The 27,659-nt window shown below is 42.5% G+C and overlaps 2 protein-coding genes across 2 annotated transcripts; both read right to left on the reverse strand.

Annotated features, from left to right (window-relative positions):
- Positions 1-290: 290 nt before the first annotated feature.
- On the reverse strand, positions 291-23,545 carry osbpl3a (oxysterol binding protein-like 3a). The gene is made up of 22 exons (XM_062528855.1): positions 23,227-23,545; positions 19,849-20,049; positions 19,395-19,511; positions 19,002-19,055; positions 18,767-18,880; positions 18,544-18,672; positions 17,973-18,057; positions 17,739-17,842; positions 17,528-17,611; positions 16,519-16,663; positions 16,283-16,368; positions 15,283-15,408; positions 14,637-14,730; positions 13,821-14,047; positions 13,405-13,542; positions 7,165-7,228; positions 6,976-7,054; positions 6,664-6,814; positions 3,029-3,173; positions 2,438-2,564; positions 1,624-1,746; positions 291-966 (listed from the first exon to the last, which is right to left on the reverse strand). The coding sequence occupies exons 2-22, from the start codon at positions 19,954-19,956 to the stop codon at positions 870-872; spliced, it is 2,397 nt and encodes a 798-aa protein (XP_062384839.1). The 5' UTR covers positions 19,957-20,049; positions 23,227-23,545; the 3' UTR covers positions 291-869.
- A 2,460-nt stretch (positions 23,546-26,005) lies between these two features.
- npvf (neuropeptide VF precursor) lies at positions 26,006-27,643 on the reverse strand. Its single transcript, XM_062529701.1, has 3 exons — positions 27,569-27,643; positions 26,450-26,841; positions 26,006-26,225 (listed from the first exon to the last, which is right to left on the reverse strand). The coding sequence occupies exons 1-3, from the start codon at positions 27,626-27,628 to the stop codon at positions 26,150-26,152; spliced, it is 528 nt and encodes a 175-aa protein (XP_062385685.1). The 5' UTR covers positions 27,629-27,643; the 3' UTR covers positions 26,006-26,149.
- Positions 27,644-27,659: the final 16 nt, after the last annotated feature.

Below are 27,659 nucleotides of genomic sequence, written 5' to 3' on the forward strand. Positions count from 1 at the left end.
AGCCAGCTCGCTGAGGTGAAATGTATAAAGTGGTTCCTTCCAAGATGGATAAATATATTTAGGACAACAGTGTAACTCTGAATGCATTTTATTATCAGATTCCACAGCAGCCTATGATGTGAGACTTCTCTGGAGATTTTGTTCATAGCCATACAATCTAGTACAACCTTCCACCATATGGTCCTCAGACCTCTTTCTGCATTAGTGCATCTCATTACACGACAAGATACTGTAGAGTGGTCTGCAAATGAAAAATCACAAATCATACGAACAAATGCTCAACAAATCCCTTTAGACATATTTATTGTTGCAATGATTATGAGTACAATTGCCATAATATTTTTTTCGATGATCATCATTATTATCTTATTCCCTTTACTCTGAGACAAAGAAAGATAAGGCAGCAGGTGGGGCTGACTCTGTATGTGTGTGTGTGTGTGTGTGTGTAAGAGAGCAGGAGAGAGCAAGAGAGAGAGAGAGAGAGTTTGTGTGTGTACAGTGTCTGCAGTAGTAGCCTAATGATTTCTTTGGCACAAAGTGTGGTGGCATGTAGGCAGACTGAGTGCTCGCATGTAAACCCTGATCACACACTAACCTCAGGGTAACCACCATCACTTAATTCTCTTGGATGAAGGTAGAAAAATGGTAACTTCAGTGCAGAGTCACATACACATAGACAAACAAAACACGCACGCATGCACACACACACACACACACACACACACTCACACACACAAGCACACCAGACTTTGGAAGAAGTTTCGCTTTCTTTGGAAGCCAAATGCCCGCTAAGAGAGGGCTGGACAGTGTAGCCATATTTAACCATAATAAAGAGGAAGCCCTTCGATCGAGCCCAAGCGTCCACATGGTCACCAGAGCACTGGGAAGTCCAGCTGTTTGAATCCCGGGTCCTTCCTCTGCTCCCAGTAGGTCCCGTTACTGACCCAGAGGTCGTCTTCAGAACGCCTGAAAAAGATATGAAACATCACATATGTGAAAACAAACAGAAACAAGGATACAAGGATGTTTATTTGTCACATGTATATGATTGCTAATGTAAAGAATGCCGTGAAATGGTCAGTTCCTTCGCCTATTGTGCATATGACACACATGCACACAAAGAAAAGAAAAAGAAAAACAACAGCACAGCGGTATATAACCTTCTGAAAAGACTGTCTGTCTTTTCTAGATTTAAGCAATAAGTGCCAAGAGGCCGAGAGGTCGTTTGCACTGATTTGAGAACAGGTAAAGGTGCCCTCTATATAATATTCAGCAAGGTAGGAGATTACAGTAACAGTGCTTAATACACCTGATAAGCATGAAAGCAGTTGTACTCAGTGGCGCACCCAGATCAGCTCATTATGGAGCTGGACTTTTTTTTAAATTATTATTTCAAAGCAATACGGATTCAAAAGCACAGATGAAGATGAAGTCCTATACACCCACCCACACGCGCACAAGCGCACACGCGCACACGCGCACACGCGCACACACGCACACACGCACACACGCACACACGCACACACGCACACACACACACACACACACACACACTTTACACCCAACAGTCTCAATTTGGGCTCAAGATTGGTCATTAGCGCAAACACACACACAGTTACACACTTGAAGAATTTGGGCTGGTGGCTGATGTTGTTCTCCTGCAACACCCTCCTCCTGTCTCGCTGTAGTCCCTCTATCCGCTCCTTCTGCTCCTCCGCACCCGACACCTCGCCCTCCTCCAGGAGCCTGACGACACGACACAGGGATGGAGTGAGGATGGAAGCAAGGCATTTGTTTTTTTTGTATTTTATTAGTGTTCAGAATCTCACATACATCTTTCCATATTCTATGACAAACAATAAACTTATTCTCTTACTTATTCAGGTACAAAAAACCTGTTCAAATATACAATTGAACAAACAAAACAATACCTTAGTAACAAAATTAGAAATAAAACAGGGATAAATCAAGAAGGAAAGCATATGTACATGCGTACGTGTGTGTATGTGTGTGTGTTTACCCTTGAGGTGTTGAGTATTATACATGAAAGGACCTGTAAAAGTATGTGAGCCATGTAGACCTGTTACCTTGTCAATGACTCGGTGACACTGTCGATTCCCAGATCATTTTTATCTTGTTTTCCTTGTTTGACTTTCAGATCCAAAGAAAAGCATTCAAATATGTGTGTGTGTGTGTGTGTGTGTGTGTGTGTGTGTGTGTGTGTGTGTGTGTGTGTTTACCCTTAATGTGTTGAGTATTATACGATATGAAAGGTCCTGTAAAAGTATGTGAGCCATGTAGACCTGTCACCTTGTCAATGACTCTTCCCAGAGTATTTGGATCTTGTTTTCCTAGTTTGACTTTCAGATCCAAATAAAAGCATTCAAATGTGTGTGTGTGTGTGTGTGTGTGTGTGTGTGTGTGTGTGTGTGTTTACCTCTGGTCCGGTCGGAAGCGTGTGTCAGTTGGAGGCAGCAGAGGCCTCTCTTTTTCATCCAGCTCATTGAGCTCAACTGCAAACTGAGTTAAGCCATAGTACTGCTCATACTCTTCAGGCATCAGGTCTAAACACACACACACACACACACACACACACACACACACACACACACACACACACACACACACACACACACACACACACACACACACACACACACACACACACACACACACACACACACACACACACACACACACACACACACACACAATCATGACTCAGCATGCCCCCCTAGTAGAGTGACTGTTAAGAGTGATGTGCTAGGAACACCAAGATCAGACATCCAAAGAATACTGATGAATAAATCACTACCTCTCTACAGTAATCTCCTGCATATAAGCCGCATTGTGTATAAGCCGCAGGACAGTGTTTTATGCCAGTTAAAAGAAACAAAACCATATTATCACCATATTAACTGCCCCCCCTGTATTAACCTCATAGCTGAAGAAATTTAGCAAAATCAATGTATAAGCCACGGCTAATAGTTGGGAAATTACGGTATTGTAAATCACTTTGATAACTCACTCGCTCTCCAAATGCACGTGGCAGAAGACGGGTCTCCCAAGTACACCGCCTCGTTCCACTTGCCGAAAAAGGAGTGGACGGCGTGTCCGTCTGCGTCGCTGACCACGCCTTCCACGTTATTGACGTTGCCGGTTCCACCTCGGCCCTGAAACAACAACAAGATGGTGACCTCTGCTGCACTCTCGTCCTCTGGTAACAGCACTGCATGATGTGGTATTAATGACTACATAAAGGGGCAGCCGTGGTAACAGTACTGCATGATGTGGTATTAATGACTACATAAAGGGGCAGCCGTGGTAACAGTACTGCATGATGTGGTATTAATGACTACATAAAGGGGCAGCCGTGGTAACAGCACTGCATGATGTGGTATTAATGACTACATAAAGGGGCAGCCGTGGTAACAGTACTGCATGATGTAGTATTAATGACTACATAAAGGGGCAGCCGTGGTAACAGTACTGCATGATGTGGTATTAATGACTACATAAAGGGGCAGCCGTGGCCTACTGGTTAGGGCTTCGAGCTTATAACCCGGAGGGTTGCCGGTTCGATCGCCGACCAGTCCTCGGCTGAAGTGCCCTTGAGCAAGGCACCCAATTCCTCACTGCTCCCCGAGCGCCGCTGTATGAGGGCAGCTCACTGCTCCAGGTTAGTGTGTGCTTCACCTCACTGTGTGTTCACTGTGTGCTGTGTGACCAAATTCCTTGTATACGGAAGTATACAGTTAAGCCAAAAATTATTAGCCCCCCAGAAATTTTGGAACATTACTCTAAAATTCTCCCTAAATTTTTCATCTCTGATCAAATTTTAAAAATCAAACATTCAACAGTGTTATTATGTAGAATCTGGTGCATTTTGGAGTGTTAATATATTATTAGGAATGCTTAATCTCAAATTGTGTGAAAAGTGGAGTGGTCAAAATGAATAGCCCCCATGTGATTTTTTTGCTTTTAAACACACACAACCAAATTGTCACCTTTCAAGCCACACCTATGCAGTTAGTTAATGTCCAGACAACACCTGAACACCCAACCAGCATTGGCCGGGTTTCCCAAAATTGTTAAGAAGCTCTTAAGTGCTAAGAACTTCTTAGGAGCGTTGTAAGAATGTTCTAAGAACGCTCCTAAGAAGTTCTTAGGACTTAAGAGCTTCTTAACGATTTTGGGAAACCCGGCCATTGATTGTTTACCTAAAGACTTCAAGGAACAGGCCTACAGGCACTTGAACACCTGTGTGAGAGGGGACTGCCTTTACACGCATACTGAAGATAAAGGAAATCTGTCAGGACCTCAGAAAGAACATAATTGAGACCTATAATATGGAGAAAGGCTATACTGTAATCTCTAGATGCTTCACAGTCTGTAGAACAGCCATGCAAGGCATCATTACAAAGTACAAAGAGTTCCAAGTTTGTGCATAACAAACCTAATTCCCACAGTGAAGCATGGTGGTAGGAGCATCATGTTATGGGGCTGTTTTGCTGTCTCAGGCAAAGGGACCCTTGTTTGGGTGCATGGGATCATGAAAAAGAAAGATTATGTTGACCTTTTGAGGGATAACATCAAGACGCCTGCTCTTAGTCTAGGCTTAGGTCACCACCAAGTCCTTCAGCATGATAATAACCCAAAGCATAGTGAAAAGTGTTCTGAAACGCCCTAAAGGATACTAAAATCAAGGTGCTGGAATAGCCTACACAGAGACCAGACCTCAACCCCATTGAGAATCTGTGGCACGTGCTTAAAGCAAGAGTCCATACAAGAAAACCATGCAGTTTGGACGAGCTGGAGCTAAAGAGTGCTTAAGAGATATGTGCCAACCTAGTAAAAGACTATTCAAAGAAGATGTTGTCAGTTGAAGCAAAGAAAGGCTACACTATTGACTATTAATGGTCTGGGGGCTAATAATTTTGAACATGTCAATTCTTGCTTTTCTTGTCACAAATCAGAGCATGAGTAAACAATGATCATCAAACTTTGTGGGCATACTGTCTTTGCGCTTCTGTAATCATATAAACTAGGCACATTTTTGGAAATGGTCATTTTCATGTATAAACAAAGGATTATGTCTGAATTCATAAGGGGGGCTAATAATTTTGGGCTTCACTGTACATGGCCAAATAAACCTGATTTGATTTGATAAGGTCTACTCTGCGCCGCAGCTTGAATGTTACTCCCGATTTTTGCGAATGCTATTTTTGTAAGTCGCTAGTTAGAATAAAAGCCTCAGCTAAATGAATGAATGCTATATAAATGTTCTGAAAACAAGCAGTGTAAAAGCACATAAGCAATTAAGACTACACATTGAAACTTGTCTCAGCTCAGTACAACCAGTTGTATCAACCTATTGCTAAATTCATTGGATGACCATAATTTGCTAAATATATTATTTTTCAGAGTTGGAATGTTAAACATTTACCCTCTATTCATGTGCATTGTGCACATCCCCTTGTGTCCACAAGGGGTAGCTAGAGCACAGTGTTTGTTTCCCTTTTTCCCCACCGTAGCTAAGCAACTGGTTCGGAGAGGGCCACAGCACTTCTTGACCTCACTCAGCAGGACATGATGCATTTATTTATTAGTGTGACAGCTATCACTCATTCCACAGAGATTTTAAACTCTCCTGGCCAGTCTACCATGTCAAGTGCTCTGGCATTACGAGGCATCCCACCCCCTCCAGATCGTTCCATTTCACTGGGAGCACTAAGCTCAAATTACCCTTCATCCCCTTAATGATTATCCATTAGAATGGCACATGCTGGCTCCAAGATTATCAGCCTTCCCACTCCCAGTTTGTCAGACATGAATGACGGAGCAATCACACACACCGAGCAATTACAATAGCAAACCACACAGACCAGCCCTCTGAATATCTTTTTTTAATGGCTTCCTTTCACTCACTGGCCAGAGTGAACCCAGGTAAACCTGTGAGTGCATCGGAGATCGCTCCACAGGTCCCATCTGGCAATTCAGCCCGTTCAAGCCAACTTCCCAGCCACCAAAAACCCCAGAAACGAAATCACAAACGCTTTCTCTGGGATGTGATGTGCTTGTGTTGGGCAGGCGTGGGGCTGTGAAGACATGCCTACCTTCTTTTGCTATGGGGCATAGAATGATTTATGAAGACGCTTATCCCCCCTGGGAGCATTCATAGGGTGTGCACGCAGACATTTTTCTCAAGAGCTGTAAGATACATCTCAGGACCACAGCCAGCTACCAAGCCAAACATGGCCATAATTCATAAAAAAAAAAAAAAAAAAAAGTCATTTGGGTCTTTGTTCACTTGTTTTTATCGTTGTTAACTTGTTCTCTCTCTCTTGATCACACTATGGGCCCCTTCTCATTCATCTTTTTATCCATCCTCCCTTCCTTCCTTGATCCTCCGGCTCATTCCCACTGATCTATAAAGAACACTGGATAGAGTATCCCATTGTTGCCGCCCCATTATTCTTTATCTAAATCAGTGGGAACGAGGACCGAGGAAGGAAGCGAGGACAGATAAAAAAAGACGAATGAGAAGGGCCCAATGTGTGCTACTGCATGTGCATTTCCATGGTTGAATTCCACCCTCATTGAGTGCTCTGGCGCTCTGGTGTTATCCAGCTTACACTCGCCGACATTTCGTCTTTTGCTCACCTTGATGAAGGTGACCTTGCAGCTGCTGGCGTTGTTGCTGGTAACAGTATTCTTAATGGACATCTCTCCGTAGTGCTCAATCCAGCGCTGTCCACTCAGGATGTTATGGATGCAGGAAGTGACCTTATTCCACTCATAGTGATCGCCAAACCTGAAGAGAGACAAACATGGAGGAGCTGTAAACACAGGAGAGGAACTGAGGGGTTGGAGGGTGAAGAACATCAACAGACAGACAAGGTGTCTAGAGTGGTCTCATTTCGTAAAAAGAAAATCAAAAATATGGTCAGAGATCCATAACAAGCGGCTAGTCACCCTGGCAACACCACATGAGTGGTTCCCATGGGAACGATCTCCATGGACTTCCCCCAGAATTTATTCTTCCAGCGAACATCTGAAAAAATATATAAAACATGGATCTGAATATATATATCAATGGTCAATGAGCGGGGTGCGTGCATGCGTGTGCGTGTGTGTGTGTGTCTGTGTACCGAAGTCACTCACCCTGCCACACAGTGAAGTTTTTGGACTCACAGTGGCATGCAGAAACCGGAGGATGATGACTAACCTGCAGAATGAGCACACGAGAGAGAGTCAGGAGACGTAAAACACCAACACAGAGTAACAGTATGGAGTGTGTCCTTCTCTAAGAGTATAACAGTATGGAACATACTTCTCTAAGAGCATAAGGGTATGTAGCATACTTCTCTAAGAGCATAACAGTATGGAGAGTGTCCTTCTCTAAGAGCATAACAGTATGTAGCATACTTCTCTAAGAGCATACTGTAACAGTATGGAGAGTGTCCTTCTCTAAGAACATAACAGTATGGAATGTGTCCTTCTCTAAGAGTATAACAGTATTGTTTAAAAGGTCCGCTTGAATGTGGGAAATGGACCAATCAGATCGCGGCACTACTTCACGTAGCTAGGACACAGGAGTTAGTCAGAGTCAGTTGGAGTTTACCGCGAGTTACGAGTGGAGTTAATTCGTTTGGACCACCTGACGTCACAGTAACTTTGCGCCGCCATCTTGCCGACCGATTCGAGTCGCTCACTAGGCGGCGCCATTCACTCATACATGGATATCTTAAATAATAGAAACTTTCCCCTTCGTTTGTTCCCTTCGTTTTACACGCAAACGGCGATTTCGCCTCTGAATACGATTATTTCTAAACAAAACTCGGGCAAAAGTGGAGATTTGGAAATTCATTTCGCGTTGTATTTAAACTGAGAAAACCGAAGAAAAAGTGTGACCACGGGGCCACGGAGTGACCACGGAGCCAGCGGCTCGAGGGAAATGATTAGCTGCTAACAAGTTCAACAGGTTAAGGTCACACAGTCATGTTAGCTATGTGTTGTACAGTTGAGGAACCCTGAACTGGTATGTTATGCTAACGTTATACCAAAAGAAAGAAGAAAGAAGTAGCTGCCATTCGAAGAGATGTTTGGATAACCACGATACACCATGCAATGAACACTTTCGTGTCAGGTAAGCGAGCCTTCTCAACTTAGTAGCATCTAGGGCTAACAACAACAAGAGACACGTTTGGACAACACTTACAAAACTTGATTGACTATATCAATCAGTCAAGTTCATGAGGTTCACACGTTTTGTAAACATCACGCATGATATAATATCTTATGCAATGCGTTTGTGTTGTGTTAGCTGCTAGTAGATGGTAGCTGGTATGGTGTCTATTATTTTAACGTTAGCACATTGAAATTGCAATCTTGAAATGTCTTATTCCATTTGATAGCCTACTAAAACCTATATTTCACATGAACACAAATGCTGAAGTCGGATTATTCTATTGTCATTAATGTAGTATCATCAACTTTGAAATTGTTACTGTTAATTAGCTTATAGCCCACTGTATCGTTGTTATTTGTATGGGCGTCTGCTAAATACCGTAACCATAACTTAATTAGGCTATTATGCTATCCCTATCTTTTACTGTCTCTGGCTAAACCCAGTAGTTAACTTCCTAATTTCTGTATCTGTCCCTTATTAAGACCTACATCGTAAATCCTCATATTATACATACTTTATTTATAGCTGAGCCTCGGGTAATAGCCGTGGTCGTTTTGAACAAATCCTGCCCCAAATAAAGGTCTGTGCTTTGCGCAGCCTCTACTTAAAAGACCCTGGCCATGTTAGGCTAGGTTCTAAGAGAAATATATTTACTCAGGTTGGACAATGTAATGTCTCACACATGTCGTGTTTTATTTTACTCTGCCCTGACTTTTTAGGAGCGACTGCTTTGGACTCCAGTTTTGTGCGCAGTCTTTTTGCACACACCTCGGCGAGGGAGAAGGACAAACAACATTCAGCCAATGAAGCACAAAATGCGTGACTTGCAACAATCTCACTGGCTGTTCAACCACCAATGTGGAGGAGCATGAAGAGGCTACTACTTCTACTGACCATCACAGTGACCACAACTATGAAAAGACCTGTGGGGTGTCCTACGAAGCTCGATTAGTGACTTAGCGAGGTATGTTGCGCTCAAAACCAGGGTATGCTGTCATACGAAAGTGGATTTATTTTAGCGTCGCTGTATCACCATGGTATCTTATGCTCGCAACCAAACCTGGTCGGGAGCGGGTTGTGTGCTTAGTTATAGCTCAAATCGTGAAATATCACCGCCCTCTGACCAATTCTAACCAATCCATTATCTAAACGAAGTTATCTCACGTGTGCTAATCTGTCATACTTTGAACAGGTTCAGTCCCGCCTCTGCAAACATTTTGAATCTCGAAGGCGCTTTTAACTATGTTGTGCGTGCAAATATGTCACTACTATGGACATGCATGCCATACAATATCTGATGACCATCGACTTTTTGATGTTATAGGTTAGACACTAAAAAAGACCACCCTAGATTTCGCTACCGCTCATAAATGCGGAAGTAATCGTTTTTAAACCTAGGCTGTCTTGTGCGTCTCCACGTTTCCCGATTGGTCAAAATCACCCCAACCACGAGAACGCGCACAGATCTGAGCTGAAAGCCTAGTTTGACAAATTTATCACATACCTGCTGTCGTAGGATCACTTAACTTAATACCCGAGTTGAGGCTTTGTGCAGCCTCGATATGTCTAGATAACCTAGATTTGTCTAACTTGCTTCGTAGGACACCCCACTGGCATCGGAGATGTCAGCACTGGAAAGTGAGTGTGTGTGGCTCATGAGTTAAGGGCCAGGGATGAGGAACAGTCCTTGAATGAATACTTTTTTGCTCGCTTTTTTGGAATATCTAAATTCACTGTCGTCATAGTGTTCATTGGCACATTAGATGTAATGTTTTTCAGATTCTCAGATCTAATCTTATGGCCACCTAAGGAACAGCAGTGAGATCACAACACATGATTGGTACAGTGTATCCCCAACACATCACATGATTGGCACGATGTATTCACATGTCATCTTTTGGATCTTTCAAACTGGATTGTGGATCCAAACATTGTAATGCTTTGTTTGACACTGTCTTGACAGGTCTTAAATAAAATATGTTGAACCATGAGTTGAGTTGTCTAAATCTATTGGTGTAAAATAATTTCTAAATTAGTTAGTACTGTTTTGTAGTCATAGATGTTAAATGTTATTTTGGTGAACCTACAAACCTAACAGTGTTGCATAGTTTCTGCATAAGAGTAAGTTGTGCTCTCAAAATCTGTCTTTATTTTCTTATTTGTGGTGCTCAATGTCATCTTGTCAAGTGGTACATTTTACCTTATCAGGTGCTGAAAGGTCACTGTCAGTTCAATCAGTTTTAATTGTATTATTTAAATGTTGCAGAAGACACTATTACAGATGGTGAAGTTACTCAAAGTAGTATGAAATCATGCCTGTGAATGAGTGTATTTGAACACTAGAGGTGTGTTGTGGTGGAATTCACCTCTGTTATAGTGTGACCGCTGTTGTTGCGGTAAGCTTGCTCCTGTCGTTAAAGGCAACCTACCTACTAACTTGCTATTGTAGCAGGGTTGATTAAGCTTCCCTGGATTTCCCCTTATTCCCTGCATGTTCTGTACAATGTTGCATGGTGAAAAACTGTTTCATACTCCTCTGGGTACAGTAAATAGTAGGCTATTGGGTGTGTGTGGCTTGGGTGTGGAAGGAGTTGGTTCCCACGCTGCGGAGGACCCCTTACCAGTTTTCATGTAGGCCTAGCCCAGAGGGTGCTGCGACAGTCCTGAGGCAGAGGTATGGTGTCATCAAAATGCGATCTAGTAGAGTTGTAGTTTGTGCTGTTTCTGTAATGTAGTCTATCTACTTGTATTGTGCTCATTATATACACTGGCTACGTTGTTTTTATATCTTGCCAATGTTAGTTGGTTAGAGTTAGCTAGTTTGCAGAGCATGCGGTTGTGGCTGCTATCGGTGTGAATGAGACAGAAATCGATGCGTCTTGCGTGATGCATGTCTGATTGGTATTTTTATATTTTGTGCTTCAGACAGAGCAATAAACAGCAAATTAAGGTTACACCGTGTTGCTTGGTTTTATGTAATAAAACCTGCCTGTAGCCGGCTACTTCAGCAAAACCCAGTTTCGATTTCAAAAACGCTATTGCGTGAGAGGGAGAATGCCTCTTTTCGGCTATTTATTCAATTAGTTGGGGCACTAACATGAGATTGCTAGCTGTTGGCCACTTAACTAACGTTACCTAGTCAGTAAACTACCACTAGAATCATGTTTTTATTATAGCCTAGGCCTACGTAGGCTAGCCTATTCCCATGCTGATGCATCGGTGCAGTCTCCGGTTTCCTGTAGCCTACAGCCCCCGGTTTTGGTTGCCCGACCCGGGGAAAATACAGTAAAGCTACCTAGCCCCCCCGTTTTTTGAAGACAAAACTTATATGTATTTCAATCGGATTGAGTCAACCTGAAAATGTCCCAGTTTTTATCCCACATTTTTGGGATTATCTTCCCGGTTTGGGCGGTCCCGAACATCGTCACCTTATCTTAAAATAGCCTAATTAACACCACTGTATGAGGGGTTAACTAGATAAATGTATGATATGGAAAGCCAATTGGAACAAACTTGGGGCAGACAATAAGGGATAAAGGAAAACTGGGGGTAACAAATAAAGATCGGAGCCTAAAATTGAACATTTCTCTAGATCTATCTGTCTTTCTCTTCCATTCAAACGGGCAGTGTGGGCAGTCATATTGGGCGAAATCGGTCGTAAATATGGCGGCGTTCTACTTGATAGTGACGTAGGTGGCATGTTACGAGTGGAGTTAATAGAATCATCATTTAATGTTACTTGGTATTTTACCGATGTTCCAGGACATCGTTCTGAGGTTGTATGTGTGCGTGCAATAACTGAAGTAAGTACCAATTTATAGCAAGATGACATTTATGATCGGTAGAACACTGTATTGTTAATATTTCATGCTAGTTGTTAGTTTCCTCTGAAACAATGTTCCCGTGGTGATTATGCATATAACGCTGATAGGTGATAGCTTGTATGATGCTATTTGTAGAATATACTGTATAACGTGCATTTAGGAACATGTGTGTCCATAGCGTAACCGAGTGACATGTGTGGGCATGTGCCATGTGCGTGTGCGAGATGCGTGTGTGTGTGCGAGACGTTAATGATCATGCAGCTCACGCGTGTTCAGCTTATGCCTGTGTAATTGCTGCATACCGTGTATTTAGTTTATTCATGGTTATTTCTGTATTGTGTTGCAGAACCACACAAATGAGTAATTTGCACAACTTCAATAAAGAAGATACTATTACAATTGGTGGTGCTCATCCCTATCTGACATCATACTCCAGTTCTGACCGACTGGCTGTAGTGTTTCTCTACTTCCGGACCTTATAATAAATACAGTCCTTTTTACTACACACCCTCACCAACAAGTATGGAATGTGTCCTTCTCTAAGAGCATAACAGTATGGAATGTGTCCTTCTCTAAGAGTATAACAGTATGGAGTGTGTCCTTCTCTAAGAGTATAACAGTATGGAACATACTTCTCTAAGAGCATAAGGGTATGTAGCATACTTCTCTAAGAGCATAACAGTATGGAGAGTGTCCTTCTCTAAGAGCATAACAGTAAGTAGCATACTTCTCTAAGAGCATACTGTAACAGTATGGAGAGTGTCCTTCTCTAAGAGCATAACAGTATGTAGCATACTTCTCTAAGAGCATACTGTAACAGTATGGAGAGTGTCCTTCTCTAAGAACATAACAGTATGGAATGTGTCCTTCTCTAAGAGTATAACAGTATGGAATGTGTCCTTCTCTAAGAGCATAACAGTATGGAATGTGTCCTTCTCTAAGAGCATAACAGTATGGAGTGTGTCCTTCTCTAAGAGTATAACAGTATGGAGTGTGTCCTCCTCTAAGAGTATAACAGTATGGAGTGTGTCCTTCACTAAGAGTATAACAGTATGGAGTGTGTCCTTCACTAAGAGTATAACAGTATGGAGTGTGTCCTTCACTAAGAGTATAACAGTATGGAGTGTGTCCTTCACTAAGAGTATAACACTATGGAGTGTGTCCTTCTCTAAGAGCATAACAGTATGGAGTGTGTCCTTCTCTAAGAGTATAACAGTATGGAGTGTGTCCTCCTCTAAGAGTATAACAGTATGGAGTGTGTCCTTCTCTAAGAGTATAACAGTATGGAGTGTGTCCTTCTCTAAGAGCATAACAGTATGGAGTGTGTCCTTGTCTAAAAGCATAACAGTATGGAGTGTGTCCTTATCTAAAAGCATAACAGTATGTTACCTGTTCTGATATGAATTTGAAGCCCTTATCGGGTCGGTCACACTCGTACGTCTCTCCCAGTACAGGGTTAAAGGGTTTCCCTCCAGCACGGTGGAATGTGGAGGCATACGCTGATATGGCAAAAACAGCTACATAAGCCTGTCACATACACACACACACACACACACGCACACACACGCACACACACACACACACACAAACAAACAAACACAAACACAAACACACGGACAAGTTAGCCCTGTTGCATTCATGAAAATTTCAGAGGTCTGCAGATCAAGTTCGATATCTGTTCCAGAGTCAGTTGTCAGTGGGTAGTTACGTCACGTCCCTGTGTGTGTGTGTGTGTGTGTGTGTGTGTGTGTGTGTGTGTGTGTGTGTGTGTGTGTTTGTGCGTGCGCCTGCATTGGTCCTCTCACCATGCGCAGATGCGGATCGTTGGTGTGGGCGGCCGAGTCCAGTAGCTGCGTGTACTCCATCTCCTCGCACAGACGCTGCAGCGTGTTGACGGGCTCGTTCAGCTGGACGGGCATGGACACCTTGCTGAGGTCCTTCCCGATGTTGTTGCGCAGAATGTTCCAGAGGCTCACGCCACTGTCCGACTGGCGACAGGGCAGGTGCGTCCGCCGCATGACACACGGCATCGCTGATGAGAACCAACACAAAGAGTATGCGAATAAAGTCAAAGTTCAAAGTTCAAAGTTTATGGTCATGTACTCATAAAAAGAATTTATAAGTAATGAAAGATCTTCAGATCTTCGGACATGTATCTGTGTAGCAACACTGAGTGCATACACAGCCATCTTGGTTTCTTGGGGCCCCTCTCATTCGTCTTTTTATATATCCTCCCTTCCTTCCTCGGTCCTCATTCCCACTGATCTAGATATAGATCAGTGGGATCAAGCTGGAGGACCGAGGAAGGAAGGAGGGTAGGATATACAGTATAAAAAGACAAATGAGAAGTGCCCATGGTGTTATAAGCCCCCAATGCTGTCTTCAAGGAAGCGCTTCCTGGAAGGCGCTAGGGTTCAACATGGGTTAAAGCTAGCATTAAGGTTATGGCTAGGATTAGGTGTCTTTAATTCGACGGTGGCAGCGCTGCCTGGAAGACAACGTTGGGGGCTTAAAACACCATCGAGCGGCATCTTATTCAGAGCGCTTGGGAGAGTTGGATGGGATGGAGATTGGCTAGATAGATGGGTGCGGTTTGAGTGAGTGTGTGAGTGTGTGGGTACCGGAGACGTCTCGCTCGCTGCTGGTCTCACTGTTGTAGTAATCCACGGAGACACTGTCACTGGCGTCACTTAGGAACGAGTCATCGTCTGACACCTGCACACAGTCACACGCCCATGAGGACACAAAGGGCGATGACAATTGTTTAGATCACGGAGTTGATGTGTCGACTCTATGTAGAGTTTTATACAAACAAATGACATACTGTGGAGAAACGTGTGACTTCTGGAAATCATTCATGACAACTCCTCAGACTTTATCTCAAAGTCTTATTATGAAAATGGAAAATTACGAGAAACTTGTGATCATGTGTGATCATCACGTGTGTGTGTGTGTTTGTGAGTACTGCTGTAAACTCCTCAGACTTTATCTCAAAGTCTTATTATGAAAATGGAAAATTGACAGAAACTTGTGATAATGTGTGATCATCATGTGTGTGTGTGAGTACTGCTGTAAACTCCTCAGACTTTATCTCAAAGTCTTATTATGAAAATGGAAAATGAAGAGAAACTTAACACACACATAGTGTGTGTGTGTGTGTGTGTGTGTGTGTGTGTGTGTGTGTGTGTGTGTGTGTGTGTGTGTGTGTGTGTGTGTGTGTGTGTGTACTGTGCATTCTGGCCACAAGAGAGCCTGCTGATCCCTCACCTCATTGTCAGTGGAGCTGGAGGAGAGCAGGTACTCGCGCGCATCAAAGAACTCGGACAGGGAATCGGAGAGGGATCCTCGACTTTCAGTAGAACGCTGGTGCGTCGGTGGACTTCGCCCATCGACCTGAGGGAGTCCATGAGGATCAGTCAAAACAAGTCACCAAACAAGTCAGGTCAAGTCACTTTATTTATATAGCATAACATTTAAAACAACAGTTGTTGACCCATCGTGCTTCACAGGTAGAGTTATCTCACATATATGCAGAAGAGGGAGATTTGACAGATAGAATTAACCATCTGTTGACAGAGAGATTTAAAAGAACAAAGGAAGGATATACAGGAAAAGCATCAAGCTGACGAAGCCAGGAATAAAGCCAAGTGTTTACATGGACTTCAATGTAAGGGGCAACGATGGAGCTTTTGAAGTATCCCTTTTGTGTTAATGCATGTAAACATCATATCTCCATCTCAGACACAGAGAACCCAAAAAGCTGAAGTACTCGAAAAGAAAGCAGCATACTGTAGTATGCATACACCTTAGCAGAGGAGGACATTTCGGCTCCAGAAAGTAGAAGTCCTGCCACATATTCTTTCTACCCGTGCACTTAACACAGGTGATATCACTAATGATCTGATCTACCTGGCTGCTAATTGGGACGTGCTAGTTTACTAAATGGTTGGATCCGATACTTGGCAGGGCTTTTACTTTCTGAGCCCGGGATGTCCGCCTCTGCCTTAGCCCAGGATCTGACAGTTGCTGACCATAACACATTATAGTGTACTTATCATGCATACAGACCTATTAATAAACAGGCTTCCATATGCTTATGTAAATATCAAATCCTAAATATAGTCAAAAATGGGATACGTTTCATAACCAGGATACTGCTGTGCACAGAAAAACAATAACTCGTGTGCAAAATATGCAAAAAGCAAACAAGGACGACAAGGTCTCGTCAAGGACATCAGCTTGTGCAACTGCATGGACGCATACAAACCTCAGTGCTTTGCTGCTCCAGAACCAGTTTGATTTGTTTTTTTTCTTCAGATAGTGTTTTGAAGGCTGATAGGAGTGTGGAATGGACTAGAGAGAGAGAGAGAGAGAAGGAGAGAGAAAGAGAGAGAGAGAGAGAGAGAGAGAGAGAGAGAGAGAGAGAGAGAGTGAGTGAATGATGTAATGCGCACTACAAACAAGTTCAAACTGTTGATGGATTCAAATGAAAAGGCCCCTTACTGGTACTGGCAAGCCTGCAGAAGTCCTCCTGTAGTCGGGCAGCATTGGTGGGCGAGTCAGGAGTTTGCAGGAAGGTCTCGGGATAGCAAGGCTCACTGGCTGACAGGTTTGGGTTGGAAACATGAAGACGGGTGGGACTGGGAACCTGAGAAGAAACCAAGCACAGGTCTGGGATCAGGGCAGATTCAGGAGACGTGGTGAGCTGTGGTCAAGATCAGCCAAAGCTCTAAATCAATCCTGGCTGAGGAGGATCTAACCATTCTGTGGCACTGAGCTCAAAAAGCTGCCATTTGGCTTTAATGGCTCTGTGTCCTGACTCCTGTGTACGGTCTTGCTTCAGGGCTGACATTGGCAGTCCTCAGAGTGGTAAATAAAACAGAGTGGCGACACTCCCATAGACATCCATAGGGTAAATCGGTAGCGCTTTTTCCAGGCTACTTCTGCGTTATGGGAGTTTTGGAACTATTAACAGCCAATCTCTTAGTCAGTAGTCAATGAGTTCATTGATCTACACCCTCCAGCATCCAGAAGTACATCCCACCCTCCTGTGATTCACCCATTCAGTGCGGGTTTTTTGGAACTTTTGATCATGTGGCGGCAACATCAAAGACTGTCGCAACTCTCTCTTTCTATGGCTCTGGCAGTCCTTATAAGCCAACAGACACCTTAGCTTTTCTTGTACAAAGTCTATTACAGTATTATGACATATCATACTTGTGTTTCTGTAATGAACATTATGTATGTGTGTGTCGCTTTGGAACAACTCAAACCACTCAAGAGGAATGAGAGTAAATTATGAGGTTAGAAAATAACGGGTAGAGTTTGGGCTAGCAAACCTAACATGCAAAGTCCCCTTGCAGTACTGCGATTGCTAAATGTCAAGAGGAATTCTAAAATGTTTTTTCAGGTCTGGTAAATAGGGCATAATAAGTAACACACTCCACTAATGTCTAAAGCCAGATAAACACATAGTCAAACAAGTCCAGGTTAATGATTCTCGTGCGCATACTTGTAATGAGCTGTTGCTGTCTTTAGTGGAGGTCTTTGAGCGCCACTTCCTATGCCCTCGCTTCTCTTTCTTTGAGCCGTCACCCTGAAATAAAAACAGACAAAACTGAACAAGCACAAACACAAGAACACACACGTGCATGCAGCAAAACATGTGCGTATGCAAGCAAACACACAAACACACATACATACAGACACACACACACACATACCGGGAGTGTGTTGATGGCAGGTGCCGAGTAAGCATGCTGCAGGACCTCCATGTTCTTCAACAATAAATTCAACTCCAGCAGACATGATTCACAATCAGTGAGATCTGTGGAAGATTGAGAGGATATTGCACAAGTCAAATATATTGCACAAATCTGTCCAAGGCACACTATCTTAAGAATCAGGTATTTTGTTAGGATAGCATAAGGGCAGTGTGTGGATATATCAGTATATACCTTGGCAACATCGGTCAAGGTCATCATTACTCTGAAGCCAGCCTGACATTACCTGAACGGAGGCCTGTTTGGTAAGAACGGAAGTCTAAAAGGAGAAAGAGGTAAGAGTGCTGTTGTAAACTAACAGTCGTATAAATGACATGGAAAAAGCCCCCCAAAACGTGCAAAACTACCTGTTGAAAGATGTCCATCTGCATGTGTGCACATGAGGACTCATCACTGTGATATTGATTTGTAATTTGAAAATCCCTTAGCTCATTCTGAAACCAAACTTGTGAGAAAAGTTTGCTCCAACCGCATTGACCAATATTCCGTTTGTCAATGTTCACCCCCATTTCCTGCATGACTAATGACATGGAAGCTATGCCGTCGCCGGGCACAATTAGCTTCTACTGAAATTCCTTTCACTTACACACACTCTTGTCAAGAATGTTGGTGTGTGTGTGTGTGTGTGTGTACTGTATAAGAGACAGAATGTGTGTGCTTGAGACAGAGTGTGTGTGTGCACGCGTGTGTGTGTGTGTGTCTATGTGAGTGCGTGTGAGTGTAAGTGCGAGTGTGTTCAGCATACCCTCATGCTGCCACAAGGTTCACACGGCAAATGTCTCTCACTGGGATCCATGGCAATCTCATTCTGACGAAACACGCGATGGTGCCGCAGTTTGGACACCCAGTCATCAAACTGATCCCGAGACTTCACCTGAGCACATGCCGGAAATGAGGGATGGCCGTTTTAGATCAGTATAAAATGGCTCTGATGGTGCCATTCCAAAGAGAAATGTGTGAAGTTTTACCTTCAAATGATAAATGCTGTCCTCGTTGTCAAGGTCTATACACATAGTCTTTTTCTTGATTGACATTACCGACAGTCCAACATCTATACAGCCCCTGTATTTTCCCTTTTGCAACTGTCAAGAACCAAACAAAAATCCACACAAAAATGACACAAGCATACCAACACTTGCCCATCAATAATTGTATGAAAATTGACTGAAGTGAGGTGATACTCAGCTGTATAAGAAAACTCACATCAGCTCCAGTCTTTCCATATTTCAGGATACCCTTATCCAAAATAAAGTACCTCTGAAAAAAGAGCCAACCATCAGACCAAAGAGCCAGTTTTATACATAGCATTATAGGTATTGTCTACGCTTTTATATATTGTCGATGTGAGTTGCCAGCATGTTTTCTATGTGTTGACAAAATAGTTCAATCTTTACCTTTAACACTCCACAAACAACAATGTCTACACTCATTATTTGTTAAGTAACAGAGTTCAAGCTCAACATATCAAATGCCATTGAATACCACTTGAACTTTTGACTGGATCTGGCCATTACTATTTCATGGGTCTCCACTCGCCAAGAACCACACTCACCTTGTGCCAGAACCACACTCACCTTGTGCCAGAACCACACTCACCTTGTGCCAGCCTTTCATTGGCCATTTCCGTTTCTTCAACAGGAAGCCCTCCTGGGGCTCCGGTACCTGTGCGTTACCCAGTATTCCACGCAAACCTTCCACAACCTCCCAGCTATCCTACATTCAAACAACGAGACATATAACATCATTACCACACACACACACACACACACACACACACACACACACACACACACACACACACACACACACACACACACACACACACACACACACACACACACACACACACACACACACACACACACACACACACACACACACACACACACACACACACACACACACACACACACACACACCTTAGTGTACTGTTCGGTGCCTTAGTTGTATTTGGAAAAACATATCCCATTTGACTCAAAATACCTAAAAATATAATTTGTGCTCGTGCTACTTTTAATGTGGCTATAAATATGTAAATCACAAGACATACCTGTCTGCTGTTGGGCCGGGATGAGTCACTGTCATCACTGTGTGATGACTGTCCTGTCTGTGCCATCTTCTTTGAGGAGCGCGAAACACTGTGTTCCAAAGAGCTCATTCTGTAACGCTGTTACTGTAGCAACAACCGCAGCCGTCTCTTCTGATGAAAGTCACCTTCCAGAACATGGCTAAGATAGCCTAACCATGACAACTGTAAAAGAACAAGGAGCGCACTGAGTCAATGTTTGATTTTGTGGGTCCAACAGCTACCACAAAGTTAAGGGCTCTAGCTGATAAAGCTTTGACAGCCTACGGCCTACTAAATTACTCTTACACTACATCTTCCGTAGGTCTACTTCAAGAGCACATGATCTGGGTGAATTGTGATGAGCGAGGTCAAGGCCACCATGCCTTGTGTTTCTTGCCAGTGCTTAGCTATGCAAGGTGTACCATTCCAACGAATACGAGAGGATGAGCAAGGGCTGAAGAACGAACAAGGAGCAGTCAGACGTCTGATTACAGTGAAGAGAGTCTTGACTGACATTCCAAACAGCCTAGCCTACTGGTTAGGGCTTTGAGCTGGTAACCGGAGGGTTGCCGGTTCGATCCCCCTCAGTCCATGGCTTAAGTGCCCTTGAGCAAGGCACCTAACCTCACACACTCTGAGCAGGCAACTCACTGCTCCGGGTTAGTGTGTGCTTCACCTCACTGTGTGCTTTGTATGTTCCCTAATTCACAGATTGGGATGAATGCAGACACTGAATTTCCCTCATGGGATCAAAAGAGTATATATAATACGTATACATACAAACTATTTCATGTGTAAATTTAAGTAGATTGATCTTTGACATATAAGCATGATTCACTAGAAGTTCCACAGCATTACGTCATGGTGCAAACAGCTCCAGAGCAGGAATGATGTGGGTGAGAAGCTAGTCTAGACTGCACCTAAGTTGAATCCGCGATACAGTCATGGAACTAGTTACGCATACTGTTGATCAATAATGAAAAATCCTGACAATGGATAAGAGTTCAACTGAATTGAGTGAGGGAAACCGATTCCTTTTAGAACAGTGCAGCGCATCGCCCAAAACAAAACATACTGGCCTCTCTTACTGGTCTAAAGGAATGTGTGATGCATTTCAAAATTGCTGGAACAATTTTTTTGGAACAAAAGGCCCAACTCCATTAAGGAGGAAGTCCAATTCCAGCATAACAGAGTTAACATCTGAATCAAAAGTTCTCTTTTGACTCAGAAGGGCAGTCCATTGAGAGTAAAATGCTGCCAACAGCCCCTCACTGGCATCACATACAAGGAAGGAGGGGAGAGAAAGAGGGACAAATTCCCATGACAAAAGATCTAAGCCTACTTTTTCCTCTTCTTCAAACACTGCACCTACACATCAACCGTCAAATCATCAACAACATTAAAAAAAAGTATATGAATTCATGTTTCTTGCCTGAGTAACATTTTCACCTCTGAACTTCCACTCACAACCACTCATTTTTGTGCTTAATTGTTTGATCTCAGTGGAACTGGCATTAGTTGAGAAGAATGTTAAAAAGTTTATTAAATCCCGAAAGATAACAGAAACAAACAACGTCTCTCTACAGCCAACAAAAGCTGGACAGGAGCCAGGAAATCACAGCCTAAAATAAAAAAGCTTCCCATGTTAGAATTTATTTACTTTGGCAGATACTTCTATCCAAGTCATGTCAGCTCTTGTTTTCTGGCATTCTAAAAGCTACTTAAAACATCCTAACCAGTAAGCTACCATAAAATATAAGTCAGTTAAGTCAAACAACCACTATCTGTTTTTGTTCTCTAGATGTTATTCAGAGAATGCTGACGGACCCGTCAACATCTGATAGGTCTTTTGATATGTCTTTGCATTGTCACTGCCCAATTTATGTGACAGACCAGTGTAAAGGACTGTCACAGGAATAACATGGGATAAACCTGAGGGAAGTCAAACCTGAAGTACGTACAAGTCTGGTAGGTTATCAGGGTAAAAAGGGTTACAGCTTTGGCAGTCTGTTAACTACACTTTAGAACTTGCTAAAAATGCCAGTGCATTTCTGTTCCATCTTATTTAATGCATCACTGGCAACTCCACTATAGTGTGTGTGTGTGTGTGTGTGTGTGTGTGTGTGTGCCACCCATTTTCCAAAGGCTATGTTTAGAGGGACATGACCGTGCCATGAGTCATCACATGGGAAGAATGTACTCTACACTGCAAAAGAGAGAGACAGACACTAGCAGGGAGTGGCGCGCAGAGAGAGAGAGTGAGAGAGAGAGAGAGAGAGAGAGAGAGGGAGAGGGCAGACTGAGAATTGTAAGTGGGCCTCTGTGGGTTCTGACTGTGAGTTTAGTCTAAACATGCCCAGCCCAGCACAGGGAAGGACATTATACAAGCACAGGCATAAAGGGAGAGAAACCACCATGAAGCACAGTCTACAACCAACACGGACAACCACAGTGGAGGCAAAATAAGAAACAAAAAGGTCCACAAAACACCAAAAGCTTGGTCAGTTAAATTTACAAAGAAAACAGTTCACTTAATAGTAGTTAATCAGTTGAGATGACAAATTCAACCAATTCTACAGTATTATATCCCATATGTTCTATCTAACCTAATGTGACAAACTCTCAGCTTTTCCTCTACCCACCTTTCACACAAACACCTAGGCTAATAAAAAGAGAGGAATCTGACACTGTGAAGTCATCGGTTGCAAGGACTTCTACCTTTATAGCTGGACTCGATGAGGGGTCACCTGTGTTTTACAACCACTGGTGTTTTACATGTATGTGACTTGTCATGCACATATCACATGCAAGATGGGCTGTTTTTGTGTATCGGCCTTACAAATACAATACAAATTTATGTTAAATGTGAGGGAACCTGAATATTTTGCGTAACACAGCATGTTGAAATGCAGCTGTTTTCAGCCACAACTTTTGGACTGTTGTCATAACACAGACAGACAGGCTGGTGCATTTGAAAAAGATGTGAAAACGTTCTTCGTCAACACACTTGCCTTTCGTCGTCTGCCTTTCACTGTTTAGGCCTACTGTTTACCTTAATTAATCACTCAATGCATTCAGATATTGTCAAGAGAAACTGGCGATACTCTGATCGGTCAAACTATCAGTCTTATCAGAATAGCCATCCAAGTGACTAGCATTCATCTATGTCAGTTACAGCCAAGGCCTAATGTTAGGCCTGTCATTTACAGCCTAACGTTGGATCTTTACGTTTGTTTTTTACCTCCATTCTGCGAACTTCCTGACAAGTTAGATGAGTGTGGCGCGAGACATCACAATGTTGAACACGTTTATAACTCTAACAGACTCGTTCAGATATCAAAGAACAACCAAGTGTCATACCTGGACTCTTTCCACTCGAATCCGGTGTTCTGGAGATCTTGCCTGCCTTCACTGTACGTTACTCACGGGAGCTTTTATCTTGCCGGGGACAGCATCGGGTAAAAGTCAAGCTGTTAACGAGATCACTTGAGCCCCCGTGGCACGTAGGCTACTACTGTCAACAAACTTCTTCAGTTATCCATGTAGCCTGGTGCTAGTCCTCAAAGTGGTTCAAAATCTGTGAACGAAGTGAAGCTACACTACGTACATAAAGAGTTTAACTTTTTCGACAGCGAGGTTTCACCACCCATCTGCGTTAAAAGAACTTTTTGTATCACCCTGCAGGTTGCTTACGGGGAGGAGCGAGAGAAATGGAACTTGAGGTTATTGGCAGTTTGGTCATCCAATTAGAGTTGGTTAAATGTTAACACTACCCAATTACAGCGATGGATTGAAAAAAACACAGAACGTACCACGCCGACGTGTCGCTTTTACGCAATACAGGTAAGAGTAGGTTAAAAAAAAAAGTAGCTTACATCAAGTCAGCTCATTTCCGCAGCATCACAGTTGATGTAGCCTATTTACAGAAACGGCATTCAAACATGTTACTCTCTGTTGGTGGTTCATCTCTCTCATTTTATGTTTTCAATGAAAATTAGCTGCATAATTATGATTAAAAGTAGCGTTTATGAATGCAATATTGAATCCTGTTGTCTCACATGCTTTAACCCGCCCTCTGTGTTTTACTGTTGTTAGACATGTGGGCCTGACTCATGCAGAACAAGAGGAAGGCAGCCAGGCACAATACGCTACCGGGAACATAGGCTACAGTACAGGCCTGTCCGCTGAGCCGTACGTTCAGACCACAAGATGTCCCCTTAGAGATGGTTTGTGCTTAATGCTCATACTTACAGAGGTCAGTCAAGTCAAGTCACGTGAACCTGCCGTTTGTCGTAGACTCGTAGGCCTATCCAGTAGCCTATCCTCTGACGTCTGAAACTGGATGCATTCTGCCCAGTGTCACTTCACTGAGTGTAGGCTAAGATATGCTGTGATTTGATTTGATTTCCCCCCTTTTTCCTTGTCAGCTTGTCTTTAGGCTAAATAGCCCAAATTAGTTTAAGAAATGTTCAACATGTCTAGACTATATATAAGAAAGGAAATCTACTGTTATTCCAGCACTTCGAAATTAATGTTACATTATTTGGTCAACCTACTCTCATATTTTTACTTTGACTACTTCAAGCAAAATAGAGTACAAAACAAATCCTGAATATGTCGCCATCTGCTGGTGGTAAACTGGACATGCTTATGACCCTTACCACTGCCGTCTTCCATCTAGCTTACCTTCTCGCTCCCTTAACTTGGCTTTAACAGTTTTTCTGTTCTATTCTGTTCCATGTGATTATATTATACCACTTCTTGGTTGAATTTCTCATTGTCATGCATTCTTTAGAATGTGTAATAACCATAGGTTATTTGCACACCTGATGTTGCCTAGTTCTGCCTATAGGACACTTGTAGACCTACATTAGTTTGCCAGACTTAAGTTTAAATGAACTGTCACATTGCATCAGAGATGTAAAATACTGATGACATTCAGAATTTAGCAACGGTATAAATAAAAGAAATGCACTTGTAATGTAAAGAAAGAAATGTATGCACTTATGCTGGCGTGTCGGGCCTTGAACATGCATTTCTTTGTTCTGTGAACCAAATGCTGTGTTGTCCATTATCCCTTACTTGGTGCACTGACAATATCTTAGAGGCACTGACACTGTCCCTTTATTGTATCTTGATTGTTGTACCTATAGATAAAAGTGTCCGAGAGTGCAGACCACCGCCAATTTAGCTAAATATGAATTTGCACATATGGCCTACTGTTACATGGCACTGATCTGAATTTGCCACTACTGTTTAGATCTAGAAGGCTGGTCTCACTTAACACAATTATTAGTTATCATTCAGTAAATCCAGTCAAAATGTCACCTGTTCATCCATCAAAAGCAGTAGCTACATAATACAGCACAGATTAACAGATCAAATGGCTATCATTTGGAAGTCCACTAGTGCTGAGAGAATGCTTTCAGAGCAGACTTTTGTGTTATAATGTCACTTTACCTCTTAAAATAGCTAACCATAACAGCCATTAATCTTTGAGAGAGAACAAGACCTGCATATTATATAGGCCTATTTGTTTTGGTGTATTATCAGAAATGTCTTGATGACATCTTGTCAGTGTTTCACAACTTGTTTCAATGTCTCACAACTTTTGATAAGACGAATAACCTTGAATATCAGAAGTGTAGCCTGTTTTTTTTCCCCCCCATAAATTCAAATAGATGGATCAGCCAAACATAGACTACATTCCGCCAAATTTGGTGTTTGGTTGTTACATACAGAGGGGAAGATCTTTTTGCGCTGTGGTATGAAGACCCAATCCAGTAGGCCTATATGATGTTCATGTTGTAAAGGACTAAAATAGTGTTTTGACCTCCTGCATCTCATGTGTTGTCTACAGAAGGCCTAGCTATGACTTCAGGCACAGAAAGATTACAAAATGGTGCTAAACACAGTCTTATCAGTAGTCTATATAGGCCTAGTTCTATAGGCCGCCTAACCAGTCTTACATTGAATTATCAAAACATTGACAAACCCTTAATATTCTTATTTTATCATTCATCTGATGAATAATATGCATAAGAGGCAATTTAGGCTATGGGCATGGTTTGTTGAGTATTTGTTTCACCGTATCTCCAAATTGTTGTTTGATGAATTAATGTCAGACAGAACTTAATAGTTCCAATGAACAAAGCCTTTTATTTCAAACATAGAAATGAATGACAACACACAACCTCATGTGGCAAGAAAGAGTTTTCTCTAGGCCTACATTTCCACCTCCAAGGCATCCTATGCAGATGACAAATAGTTGACTCAATTTCTGTCAAAAATCCATAAACGTTCTGTCCCTTTTTTCTACAGTGTTCTCTGCCCATTCAGAGCTGTCATCAAATGAAGTCCTAACAAAAAAACGTAACATTAGTTCCAAACATACAGGGCAAAAATCCACTCGTTGAAATTATGTGTTGAATATTAAAACGCAACATTATCAGAACTATCAGCAATATGTTCTACAACTTGGTCGGTGCATTATTCATTTCTCAAGGCTAAAACAACACATTTCAAACAATTATGCAAGCTGATCTAATTTCGTATCCTACTTATTTGCACCTCCTGTTCTTACCGTATTTTGTCTTCGGATGACTTGGACTCAAGAATGAACAGAGTGCGGATAGGAAGCCATCTAATGGTGTCTATCAAGTTTCTTCTTCCGAATCTTTGAGGCAGCGTGGCGGACGGCGGAGTTCCCGAGCGTTTGCACGTGCTGCACACCTCAGACCGGCCGAACCGTTGCGGGAGGTTGAGAGAGAATTTTGATTGTGCTTGCTGGTCCTTCGGCTGCAGCACTTCACTCGTTCGTCCGAAGCGTAGCGGCAGATTGGCACGTAAGTGGGATGGTTTCACTGCAGCGGGGTGAAGCTTCAAAATAACCGGCGATTGGGCACGTGGACTCGTAGGCGGCTCTGTTAGTGGGAAATCCTCAATGTTGAGGCTACGGGGCTTTTCATGATAACGCTACAGACACACACAAAAAAAATAGATCAAATAGGTATTTAAGTTATGGTGAAGTGTTTTGTGATAGTTTTGTGTAGGCCTAGACAGATGCATTTTATAATAATGAAAAGAATACAATGTAGCCTATAATAAAAAGGTATAGGCTACAGGCTCACAATGGAATAGGCTATTCAAATGTGCCATTCATGTTTCGTCATTGTTATACCTTATTTATGTTAAGCAATCTTATTAAATGAATTGTTTATAATATGAAGGCCTATATTGCAAAAACATTTTAAAAAAAAAAATAGCAAGACCTTCATGCCATGCAGACCCAGTAGTCCAAGCAAATCATGTTGAAGCTTGGAAAGAAACCTCTCCCTGACCACAAAATGAGACAGTCTGAGTTCTTGGATAGCCTAGAATGGATTCCCATTTTAATGGTCTTATTTAGGCTATTATTTATATTTTAAGAGAGCCTATTTGTTTTTCTCTTGCTCCTTCTGTTGTCAACAAAGTATGGCTGTTCAAAAGTACTCCATGTTGAGATATTGTTTTACATGTGTTAAGATGTAAATTGTAAAACTCATCTGTGTAGCCTAATAAAGTGAAAAATTTTACTCAACAAATGTAGCCATCTTGGCATGGAAGTTGAATATGAGTCACACAATTTACACAGTTTAACATCAATGTCCAAACAGCCATGCAACATGATGGTAGCCTATACAACTTAATGTTTTGCGCTTACCTGAATGTAATGGCTCTTGCGGCTGATGCGTTGGCTGTCTTCACTGGCACTGTTTGGCATTAATGCAGAGACAGCCTGGACAGAGAGAGCA

Source organism: Sardina pilchardus, chromosome 24, assembly GCF_963854185.1.
Source record: "Sardina pilchardus chromosome 24, fSarPil1.1, whole genome shotgun sequence".
Classification (NCBI taxonomy): Eukaryota; Metazoa; Chordata; class Actinopteri; order Clupeiformes; family Clupeidae; genus Sardina; species Sardina pilchardus.

Excerpts from the sequence above, each read along its gene's own strand:
- osbpl3a (XM_062528855.1), bottom strand. The coding sequence starts at position 19,956 with ATGAGCTCTTTGGAACACAGTGTTTCGCGCTCCTCAAAGAAGATGGCA. Across the intron at positions 17,843-17,972 it reads CCTTGACCGATGTTGCCAAG|ATCTCACTGATTGTGAATCA; the intron begins GTATATACTGAT and ends AATCTTCCACAG. Across the intron at positions 7,055-7,164 it reads AAACTTCACTGTGTGGCAGG|ATGTTCGCTGGAAGAATAAA; the intron begins GTGAGTGACTTC and ends ATATTTTTTCAG.
- npvf (XM_062529701.1), bottom strand. The coding sequence starts at position 27,628 with ATGCCAAACAGTGCCAGTGAAGACAGCCAACGCATCAGCCGCAAGAGC. Across the intron at positions 26,842-27,568 it reads GCAAGAGCCATTACATTCAG|CGTTATCATGAAAAGCCCCG; the intron begins GTAAGCGCAAAA and ends GTGTGTCTGTAG. Across the intron at positions 26,226-26,449 it reads TCATCCGAAGACAAAATACG|GACTTCATTTGATGACAGCT; the intron begins GTAAGAACAGGA and ends TTTTTTTGTTAG.